This window comes from Sprattus sprattus, assembly GCF_963457725.1.
Source record: "Sprattus sprattus genome assembly, chromosome: 8".
NCBI lineage: Eukaryota > Metazoa > Chordata > Actinopteri > Clupeiformes > Clupeidae > Sprattus > Sprattus sprattus.
Window position 1 is genome coordinate 22,413,750 of NC_137927.1, and position 11,884 is coordinate 22,425,633.

Sequence of the window (11,884 nt, forward strand, 5' to 3'; positions counted from 1 at the left end):
GTTTCATGTTGTGTATTGGGCACAAACTTGGGCTGGTGGGTGGCGTCATCTCAGTGATTTGGACTGTGGCATGATTGTTGGTGTCAGCCGAGAATAGAAAGCTAGGCTACAGTGGGCACAGGTTCATCAAGACTGGATAGGCCTACTTGAAGACTGTAAAAACGTAGCCTTGTCTGATGAATCTCGCTGAGGCACAGATGGTAGGGTGAGAATTTGGTGCCAACAGCACGAATCCATCCCAACCTGTTTTGAGTCAAGAGTCCAGGCTGGTGACGGTGGTGTATGGTGTAATGTTTTCTTAGCACTCTTTTAGAATCTGTTAATACCAATCAATCATGGCTTGAATGCCACAGCCTAATGAAGTATTGTTCCTGACCATGTGCATCTCTTTGTGGCCACAACGTACCCATCCTCTAATGGCTATTTCCAGCATTATAATGCAACATGTCACAGGGTAAAGGCAGATGTATGGTCGTCCGTTTTCGATGACACGTAGACCTCTCTCCGACGTTGCAGACCCTCTCCAAGCATTTCTCCGTGACCTGACGTGCACCTCCCAAATTTTGTAACTATCCAACTCTGTCAATACATCGCTGTTTACCTTGTGGGTAGCATTATGCCAACATTAGATAGCTGGCTCAGACACCTCGCAATTCCCCTCAGATGTATTTTTCAGTTACAACAATGGGTTTCTTACATTGCAGTGTCTATCTCTGTTACTTTTTAAAAATCTTAGCAAAAAAAAGTCAAACAAACAACTTTTATGTACGACCATCTACAGAGTATGGTTCGCCGCCATTAAAAAAAAAAAAAAAAAAAATGCTTTACAACACCCACAACCGTCAGACTACCATAAATGAAAACGGGTCCGTCAAGGCAACTGCGTGACCATACAAGTATATTTCGGCCTTAAGTCCTCTCACACTGATTTCATGAACATGACAGGAGTTCAGTGTCCTCCACTTTAACCAGAGTTGAATTCAATAGAACACTTTTAGGTTTTGGCAGAACAGGAGATTCACAGTGTTATTGTGCAGCTCACAAATCTGCAGAAATTGCGTGATGCAATCATTTCAATATGGACAGAATCTCAAGGAATGTTTCCAAGACCTTGTGGAACAAGAACTGAGGCTGTTTGGAGAGCAAAGGGAGGCCATAGTTCCCAGGAAGTGCTCAGTGAGTCTAATGTTGTTAAGTATTCCACATTGGTGAGAATGTTTTTTTATGTCCGTATGTTTGTTACAGCCTACCAGTTACCGTGAATCAATTATATTTTTTATGTCACTGTCAACACAACATACACCTACAATATTAAAATTTCTAAAAATAAGGTAGAATAAATTCAATTAAAAAGCTATCATTGCAGGATAACAAACAGCAGCAAAGTGTGACATCTAAATAGGGAGCCAACAACTTATAATAAAATAAAACCAAGACAAATATTTGTGCAAAACTATTTTATTTACAAAACAAATGGCACAAAAGTGACTGCTGTCAATGCACATGCATACTTCCAGCCATTTCTGTTTAGTCTTTTGGGCCACCTACTGAATCTCACTGTAAGCAATTTCAAAACCCTTTAGCAAAACTTCCAGTAGAACTGTACATTTTTGGAGTATTCTGAAGGCTGGAAGCAGAACTGCCCAAATATAGTGTCATGACTGCCAGAGCCAAAGCAGAGGCAAGCGCAGGGCAGGCCGTTCACAACCGTTATCATGCAAGCTGTTTGTTTCCATATACATGACTCCAGCAGTAGCAGTGCAGGCCATTTGTTGTCATCAACCATAAATGTTTATTTTATTTTAAAAAAGGACACAAAACAAAACAAACAAACAGAGCATATACATGACATTACGTGGAGGACATTCTCAGGGGATACATTTCATCATTCAGGCATGTTATCTTGTAGCGTGATAAGACATAAAGGAGTTTTGAATGATTGACAGGTCAAAAATTGTCTCGGTATGCTTAATTCTGTATCCTCCATGTTTTGACACTAGGTGATTATGTACACTTTCATGTAAAAGAACTACAGCACAATAATATCCTTTCAGACCGCCTATGTGTTTCTTACTTAGTGTTTTTTGCTTGGCCAAAAGACTGGCCTCACCCATCATTAAATAACATCGTCTGCATAGTGGGATGCTGTGACCTGAGCCCGACTGTGAGATGCTATTTTCAGTGGATTTGGACAATGATACATATGACAGCCAAAACAACAGACATCAACAAAAAGAAACCAGAATACAGGTTGGACAGTGATTACATGGAACAAGTGAGAGACATGAACCAAGGGGAAGGGATAGCTGGAGGCTGGGCTTAATCAGCCGGCTAGCTTGCTGGCCACCAGGGAGGGTTTCCTATGGGGCAAGTCCTGAGGGGTGGGGATGTGGTCCCCTGTGATCTCAGCCTTCTCTGTGGGTGCCATTGGAGGCTGCTTGTTCTTGATCTTGGCCTTGGCCATATTGTAGTCGCCTGAGTCAAAGTACTTTTGCTGCGGAAGGAGGAAGAACAACAAAAAAAAGGTGTTATTCAGTTTGACAACACCTTTCTGCTAAAGTTGTGCTTCTGCGTCAAAAGGAAACGCTACAACAAAGCCAAGAAGAATCTACAATGAGAGCAACATTAGGACAAAAAGGGCACTCCACATAACCGTCATTTTTGATATTCACATTCAAATATTTAACCATCACTGATGCCTTCAATCTTTTAGGCCTATTTCTCATGAAGGCTATGCTGAGATGAAAGGCTGCGCAGACTCACCCCTTTCTGCAGTCTCTTCCTGAGGAAGTCAGAGCCTCCTGGCTTGGCCCCCAGATGAGGGTATCTAGTCTTCAGTTTAGCTTCCTCTACCTTCTCTGGACTGATCATCTTGTTGTCAATCTCCTGCAATCAGACACAAGCTCTGTGGGGACTGCAGCACATACTCATGCCAGACACAAATAACACAGATTCATGGCGAACATAAGTACGCTGAACAGTGTGTTTTGCTGTTGTGCAATTAGACAGACTAAAATATGTGAAATCCTGGCTCAAGAGGCTGTGGCAAAACACATGCTTTGAACTGAGCAGAGTTAGAACATAATGTTCATTGGTGTTTATGAAGCAGTTTACAGAGCAGTGTTTCTATGTAGGCTGGGATATATGGAACATTAATGGAAAGCATGAAACACAGAAGTGTCTAACTACATAAACAATTCAAAATCTCAAAGTTATAAGGTTGCACACCATTAGAAGTCACTTTCTTTCTAAATAACGAGCGGAAATGGTTGAGAAAGACACAAGGCTTATCTCGAAACGTGCACAGTACAATATATGCTTTTCTGTCTCTTGTCATTCACAAGAAGTTTCCACTTTAAGCCATGGCGCTACACGGTACCAAGACGGTTAATCCACAGTTAGGCGCGTATTTACCTAAAACAACTCTTGCTGACCTCAAACTATTTAGAAGGGCAGGGTATAGTACACAGCATCCTGCATGTTCTAACGTTATACAAGCACTGTATTTGATTTAATGTTAGTTAAAACGTTAATGTTCCCCCCAAGATAGATTACACAATAGCAATTAGCTAAACAAATGCTTCACAAATTGGGTACGTGTAACGTTAATTAAACAATTTCATAACAACAATTTGACTTACAGTAATGTACTCTGAGTAGGGTATTTACCAAGCTATTAGTAAATAAGTCAGATGACAAGTGCTGACCCTATGCTATCCAAGTTAGTCAGCTATTTTGCTTTAATCGGACATTTGATTTAATCATCAAACTAAGATAACCACAAACCAACATTAGTTACATTGTTGGCTAGCTGACTGGGATAACCTTACTGCGATTTACGGTCAAATAACTTACAAGCGCAAGTGCCAATGACAGCTCAAACCGTTAGGTAACTAGCCAGCTAGTTTGTTGTGGCTAACTTTATCAGTTGTGTTATCTATTTACATAGTTGCTGTGAGATAACGTTAGCTGACCTCAGCCAGCTTTACCGTAGGGTGCAAAACACCACTTTGTATTAACTCCAGCAATATCATCAACTATAATTTGACTGTAAAGTAAAGTTTAAATTCTTGATAGCAAGGTAATGCTCACCATGGTGTTTGCTAAACAGCGAAGGCATTCATCCAACTCGGGTAACGTTAGCTAGCTAGCGTTGGCCATGATTTGAATCGTTACCCGCTTATAACATTAGCTAGTTGGGTGGATTAAGTTCCGACTCCTGAAAAGAGCAATGTAATATGGTAAAATATGTCGAGCTTTCTACTGGCTTAACATTTAGATATTTAAATAGTTCATACATACAGTTTAAGAAATACAATTTTAATGACGGCCTGCAGTCAGGTTCGGCTAATGCAGACTAGCTAAAATGTATGCTAGCTAGTGAAATGATTCTAGCAAATGCTGACCGATTACTGTAGCTCACCAGCTATGAAAAGGAGCTATTTGAGTCATTAAAAACAATAAAACAGTCTTACTTTCTGCTCCCCAACCACCGTCTCTCCAGTCTGTGTTTCGTCAATTTCTTCCGACATGTTTGTAAACGTAAACCGATTGATATGAATACACGATTCAAAACAAAATCATTTGGCGTCAAAGAGAGCTAACATGAAGCGACTTTACTCCCCCATAGGAATCACATTCTGGTTCCGCTCCCGCAAAAACATGGCTGCAAGCTAGATCTAGGACGTCATTCACATGGATTAGCACTGCAAAGGCTCACTCCAGTCGCCACTGGTAGGCAGTCTTTAAACCGCCACAGGCGTCTAATAATCATAATGACCTCATGATAAATGATCTAACATCGGCCCACATGTACATTAACAGCGCGCAAATATAACGTAGAACATATACATTGCTTCCTACATTTTGAATACGCCACTTCCATATTTTCTTTGCACTGAACAATGACAAACAAAAATGTTACTGAAGTGGCATATCTACTGCGTAAACTATGTAGTGTTCTGCTACGATTTTCTCGCAGGCTCCCATCTTTAGGAGCCGTTTCACGATTCGGTTTATGGAGGAAGTAGTACCATGGAGGATATATAAATGTTTGATGGGACATAAAAGTCATATGTGTTCAGAGTGCCATGAAAGTGTCAGTTATTTTAATTCAGAATACCTAAGGCTGAGTTAAAGACTGAACTTACTGTTGCGATGCTTTTGATTCTGTGCAATATAGGTTTATGCTGAAACCTTCACCAGAGCATGTAGAGAATTTAAAGCTATGTATAAATATTGACTGTATTGACATAAGCACATCCATTATGCAATAATCCTGCCCAGTTTGGTATGTTATTACATTTTAAGCATTCACATAACAAGATGTATTCGCAACCCAAGTAAGTCTATTTTAGTAAGTACAGTTGCAGTTTCTGCGTGGAGTCTATAATAACTATACTACTTCTAAAAAATATTCCGGCACCTCTAAAAACTCTAATTTATAAGTTTACATATTAAGTTGTGTAAAAAGAGTGCACTGTTTAATCTGGTTATAGTTTGATGAGGTCTGACATATTAGGATGAAGTCTGTACACAGGATTGTAATCTCACAGTAAATCTAATCTTTAAACAGAAAACTTTAATTTTCACTACACAAATCTCCCAGGTATCCGTTTCCCAAGAGTATAGAAAACATACAAACACACTTGTGTAGACTGCTTTAAAGATATAATATATATTTATTTCAGATCTGAATATTAAAGTCAAAAATACATATTATGATTGAAACATATTTTGCACTACATCATAATGCTTAGCATGACGGCCATCACATGTGCAGTAAATGAAATATTAATTTAAATATTAAATAACTGACAAAGTAAATATGTAAACACTAAACTAGTAAGATCATTTTTATTTTATTTTCTTCTATTGCAACACTTCTGATAAAGTGGTTCTGTAACAGTAAAAAAAATAGGTATTAGAATATTACTAATTTCAATTTCCAGTTCTCATGGAAATAACACAGTGCTCTCTCAAATGTTATTCTGTAGTTTTCTCTGGCTTGATTGCTTGTTCTCTTGGAAAACTGGTCCATTGTCTTACAGCTGTAATGGCTCCTTACTCACACCAAATTCTTGGGGGAAAATAATAGATCTACATCTGAAATAACGGATTAATCCCACTGGCCAGTTGATTCTGAAGGACTGAGCACTGCAGACAGCCTGTATATGAGGACGGTGGGGAGCCCTGCATGTGGTTCTCTGTGCAAAAACATTATTGAGAAGAAGCAAATGAAGAGCTGATTCAACTGATGCAAAGCATTCAGTCTGGTCAAAAGTCATCTTCTGCACATTAGTTTGAACAATTCTGCATTGATTGCCACTATTATTCATGCACACCACCGCAGAAGTAATTTCCTGTGACGAGGAGGATGTTCACTGATTTGATTCTGAGGCAAACATCAATATGCATATGAACATAACAGTTGACCACAAGACTGAAGGCCCGATGCCAGCCAAACCATGCCCTGGAGGTTGTGATTTTGTTAAGGCCCCAGCGCAAGACTGTAGGTCGTTAGCATCTGGGAGAGAAGCGGGGGTCGGCAGGTGACTCAGCAAAGGATTTGAGCTCATAGGCAGCACCACTGTCCACTTCCATGGATTTGCGTGAGAACAGGAGCCGGATGTCTCGGTGGAGGTAGATCTTCCCAGATTTAGAACTCTGGAACCTGAGCAGGTTGGACGCAAAAGCACATGAGGTTTTGAGTGGGAATGAAAGCCTGTTACAGAACCTCAATACATGATTGTGCATCCGTTCCGCCTGCGTGTCAGACAGATATTCTCACCTCAGGTGTACGAGGTAGCGCAGGATCCGTGCCTGGCTAAGGGGAAGGGGCTTCTTGTTGACATGGCCATTGGATTCCCGCTTGACGGGGACGGAGAAGGTCCTCTGCCTGAGGAATGTCTGATGGCCGGCTGGCATCTCTCTCAAGTCATACACCACCACAAACATCTTAACCACAGTCTTGTTTGGGTTGAATAAGGTCTGGAGATGCAACGACATGTTCAAGTGTAAAACAAGAGAAAAGAGGCAATACATTATTGACACGGTAAAACCTGAAGAAAGTATTTTGTTTTTAATTCAGTATTTCCCCTACCCGTTGACTAGAAGCCATTCATTCTCTCTAACTACTCCCTGAGCAAGGTGAGAGGGCACTTTGTGTGCTTTGTTCTCACACTTGTGTGAATATTTACGTAACACCATCTAAAGACTCCATTAATCCCTCACAGCACAGATGTATTACATAAGCTCTAAAAATGAGAAATACCCTCTAAGTGACAGTACCAAAATACACTCATGAACATATTAACAGTCTTACCACTTGAATGGTTCCTGATGGAGGCACTCGATAGCCCCTTTTACCTAGGGTCTCTAGGTTAATAAAACCCTAGATGAAAGGACAAAAAAAAGCTTAAATATACTTTCAGAAACAGCACCTCCTTATCAAATTTCAAATAAAGTGCGAAATAAATGAGCTTATAAAACAGAACATTATTCTGTGGCATTTTAATGGATGTCAAAGTACTACAGAAAATTCCAATTAGGCACCATTTCCATTTGGCCATGGATGTTACATGCTAACTGACAAACACAGTGGCAGCTCACCATATAGGGAGAAGGTGCATTGTCGTCAGAGACGCTGTAGAATGACACATCCACGGGAAACGTCATGTGGCTGGGGCAGAAGGTTCCGCTGGCGCCCACCTCAGCTGCAAAACCATCTATTGTCCCTAGAGGCTCCAGCCGATAGTTTAATACACACTCCTGTGGGAAAACCAAAAATATACACACACATTTAACGGATAGCTTTGTTGAGATGGCCATTTGGCCATTTTACGGAATAATTTTTTTAATTACATTATCCCAGAGATGCACTGAATGGATATGAATGAGCAGAAGAAATGTAATAAACATGTACATTACCAGTGTGCATTATATAGCAGAATGCAGCTGGTTAAGTCTGTATGTCATTGGCTTCCTACCTCAAAGTTCCCCAGTAGGCTCAGGCTTGCAGGTGGGGCACTAGCACTGAGCAGCTGCTGCGGAGGCTCACATTCGTCAGCCTCTCTCTTCAAGCAGGCTCTGTGTGCACATAGACACACACACACACAACCATACAGTCAAAACCATAAACCATTTAGAAAATCACACACACTTATTTATGCAAAAACATGGCATAAGATGCACACAAGCAATTTATATACCTATACACACATGTAGAAACATGGGCATTTACGTGCAAAGACAGATACACTTTTCTCAATGTAAAATTATCTTTTCTTACTTCAAACATTGTATTCAAAAGCTATCCACCTAACCAGCCAGCCATTTTGAATAGCCAGAAATCAGGACCTTATGTAAGCTTTGCAATACTTACAGTAGATGGCAGTGTGCTGAGAACATAAAGCACTACTAGGAAGACTGCATGCAGTGAGCAAACTGAATGGGGAGTTCTGTTAGGGTTACCTTTTGCTTGTGGCCCAAGGTTGGGTTTTGCAGTGGATCAATGATGTGTCTATATCGAAATATCCAGTCTGGCTTTTCCTTTGAGGAACCTGAGGATGAAAGATCAAATATATTGAGATCATACGGAAAATATATCTAGTTTTGTTTTTAGATTTACGTCCATATGTATGTTTCAATTTCAGTATTTTTCTGTCCCTTGCGTTATTGTGGAGAGTTCTATCATGAAACAACATGATGTATGTAGGTGAAAAACCCTCAAAGTGCAGACAATATGGAACTGTCTTCAGTACTTCAGAAACTTTCTTCAGAGGATGCAAAGCTCAAGCTCAACACTTATAATAATACTAGGCTTAGTTACACACAATTTGATGATGGGTTCAATGTGGGAGAACACAATCCTACACAACACAAGCAAACAGATTTTCTGTTCACATGGGCCTATGGTAGTTTATAAACAAGGAGAAGAAAATGAATACGAATGTAAAATATTTATTTCAAAATCTGACACTAATATTGTATGTTGTAATAAGTTGTTATCATTTCCTTACATGGAAAACAAGAGTATGATAATCAAATGATCAGAAGGCCTACTGAAAAGTCCCTGACTATAAAAGAAAATCAAGCATTTTGTCAGTTTCAAGTTGTTTTCAAGTTTCCATCTGAGGAGCTTTTAAGAGGCAGCTGAAGAGGAAGTCATCCACCCTTTAGAGACCTCAGACACATCACTCATGTGGCAGTAATAAAAACAGAGTTTGTGCTTACATCGAAATCCTACTGAGAATTCGAGTTTTGGGGGAACGTTTTGTTCCCTCTCAGCTTAAACAAGCCCCAGTAATAAAAGAAGGGCTGCTTGTGTAAGACATGCTTAGAGTTGAGCTCCAAGCATTGAAGAAGGCAACAAAAAGAACAGAGAAAACCACAACAACTTCAGCTAAACAAAAGCCCGACCCTCCTGGGCCTTGAGAACTCGTCCCACCCCTGTGAGCTCAAACACATGTCCAGAAAAGCAGGAAATGGGAGCTTTTCTTAAGGGACGCCACTGGCACGGACAGGAAGTGAGTCACAGCCTTCAGCCAGATGAGGCAAGTGGGAGTCACGTGCCTGAGTCAAGCATCAAAACAGGAACTAAACACACACACACACCTCTAATGACTCATTCACACACAACACTGCCCTACTGAACTGCACTCAATTGGGAAGGAAGTTTTCCTGGATGCCCTGTAGGCTCTTAATCTCTCATCAGTGGGAAACTTTCCTCATGTGGAATGCCACAGAACTAACTCTACTCCAAGGACAAACACATTTGTGCTACAAACTAGCAATAGCCACTGGAGACAATTTTGAAAGACCTTATGGTGATAAAAACAATGTATCCTCGTAATAAAATATGTTCTAGTACATGGTAGAAATCTGTAATAGTCATTGTTCATAATGGGTAATATTGCGGTCCCTCTCACTTCATCGACCTGTCGCACCTGAGCGCTCCCGGGTTTGCCTGTAGTTGCAGTGCTGTCCGGATGTACCATGCAGGTGTTGTGTACCAGATAGAGAGCACCCTTTGATCCCTTCTGCAGCGTCTCTGGCCTTCCTAAGCTCCGTGATATCATTCATTTCTGCATTGTGACCGCTCTTATCATTGTTCAGCAGGTGAAATCGCTGACGGTTCACATAGCAAGTTAATACTGCAGCTGAAACTCTAAGTTCAAGTCTGAAGCCTGCATTTTATTATGAAATTGTTTGTCGTTTGTTGGCTAAATTAAGTGGTCTTTTTCTGTTGCTCTGAACGGAACAATTAAATATAATACAATTGTCAAACATAACTGAACTGGAATGTGTTTCTTTGGGTTTCTCTAATAGTAATAGTTAATGTATATGTATTGAATAGTTTTGTAGTGCTTGGTTAACTTTACCTAAAGCCAAAAGAATTATTATCCCACTACCAACTCAACCTAAATGATGGCTGGCATTCTGAAAGATTGGCTATTGTACGTAAGAAGCAACACTAAAGAACACCTGACTGGACTTACTGGGCTGGACAGCAGAGGCAGGCCTGTGCAGGGGTGGAACGCTTTGGTGGCTGTCCCATCAATAGAGTGGCGATTCTGCTTCTTCCAGTTATTGCACGGTTTCAAGGGAAAGGCAGGAGGGTTGGCTCTCTGTCAACAACAAACAGTTGGAGTCAGAATAAGTAGCGACACTTGCAATATCACCATCTGTGTTAATAGCTTATGTCAATGACAACTTTACTCCAAATACTCTACATAACAACTCTACAACACAGACTGTACAAATAACAATAAACCTGTCAATTCTGAATATCATAAAATTGCCAAGCACAGTGTACCGACTTAGTAACGAGTGTGTAAGAATAGATAGCTGAAAGGGCCTACCAGAGGACTCCTGGCATTTCCATTGAGGATTCTGTCTGAATGGGGGCTTCGGTCTGGGCTGTGGGCTAGGAGGGTAAGGCTAGCGGGTGTGCAGACTGTGGAGGTTGAGGGGTCCTGGTTCTCGTCGCACGGCGGGTCGGTTTTCCCACTGACAGGCGGAGACTCTGTGCCTTGAGGCTGAGTATCGTCTCTGTCGGTGGCGCTCCGGACATCCCTCTGTGCGGCGTCCCAGCTGGGGGGTCTGTGGGTGCTGTCTCTGGCTGTGGGGCTGTAGGTGGATTCTCTGGGGGGTTGGGGATGGGGGGCATCCGTGTAGGCCGGGCTCTGGGTGATGTCCCTGAGGGCAAGGCTGTGGATGAGGTCCATTTTGGGGGCGTCAGTGAAGGCGGGGCTAAGGGGAGAGTCTCTCTGGGTGAGCCTCTGGGTGACGTCCCTGAGGACAGGGCTCTGAGGCCGCACGGGGCTCCCAGGTCTGAGGCCGCTCTCTCTCGGAGGGCTTGGACTCTGTACCTCCTTTTTGGCATTCTGTAAACGGTCAGACGCGGACGGCTCAGGCCTGCCCAGCGTCGCTTCAAGTTTGGGACAGGCCGCGCTCGGGGGTCTGCGGGGGTCTTGCTCTCTGGTGCCATTGAGGGTGGGTGGTGGCGAGGTGCTGTAGCCGTTGCTTGGCTCCGACTGGCCCTTCAGCAGCGCCCCCTGGCGGCAGAGCTTGTAGGTGCAGTGTAGGAGCTGGTGGGACTGCTGAAGACGCTCCTGGATGAGCCGGGAGATGTCCTGCACGGCCTCACTCAGCAGCGAGCTGTCGGACGGCTCTGACAGCAGCAACCGACGGCAGGAGGCGGGCTTGGAGGTGGGGATCTGAGGATCGTGCTCCAATCGCCTGCGGCTGTGCGGGCTGAGGGGCGTGTCAAAGGGAGAAGGCCGGCTGTGCTCATCCTCGTCACTCTGCTGGGAGGACGCTGGCTGCTGCTGCTGCTGCTGCTGCTGGGGGGACTGGCCAAGGAAGCAGGGCAACTCTTTGG

The 11,884-nt window shown here is 42.5% G+C and overlaps 2 protein-coding genes across 2 annotated transcripts in view; both read right to left on the minus strand.

Moving 5' to 3' along the window:
- Nucleotides 1–1,442: 1,442 nt before the first annotated feature.
- Nucleotides 1,443–4,663, minus strand: arpp19a (cAMP-regulated phosphoprotein 19a). Its single transcript, XM_080843994.1, has 3 exons — nt 4,476–4,663; nt 2,764–2,886; nt 1,443–2,494 (listed from the first exon to the last, which is right to left on the minus strand). The coding sequence occupies exons 1-3, from the start codon at nt 4,530–4,532 to the stop codon at nt 2,324–2,326; spliced, it is 351 nt and encodes a 116-aa protein (XP_080700120.1). The 5' UTR covers nt 4,533–4,663; the 3' UTR covers nt 1,443–2,323.
- A 995-nt stretch (nt 4,664–5,658) lies between these two features.
- The window catches only part of atosa (atos homolog A), a 31,295-nt gene continuing 25,069 nt past the window's right edge, over nt 5,659–11,884 (minus strand). Inside the window, exons 5-12 of the mRNA XM_080843177.1 lie at nt 10,863–11,884; nt 10,500–10,628; nt 8,473–8,561; nt 7,989–8,088; nt 7,612–7,770; nt 7,325–7,393; nt 6,791–6,990; nt 5,659–6,673 (exon numbers count right to left, since the gene is read on the minus strand). The exon at nt 10,863–11,884 is cut by the window's right edge and continues 749 nt beyond it. Coding sequence (XP_080699303.1) covers nt 6,520–6,673; nt 6,791–6,990; nt 7,325–7,393; nt 7,612–7,770; nt 7,989–8,088; nt 8,473–8,561; nt 10,500–10,628; nt 10,863–11,884 — 1,922 coding nt within the window. The 3' untranslated portion in view covers nt 5,659–6,519. The remainder of the gene's footprint in view (nt 6,674–6,790; nt 6,991–7,324; nt 7,394–7,611; nt 7,771–7,988; nt 8,089–8,472; nt 8,562–10,499; nt 10,629–10,862) is intronic.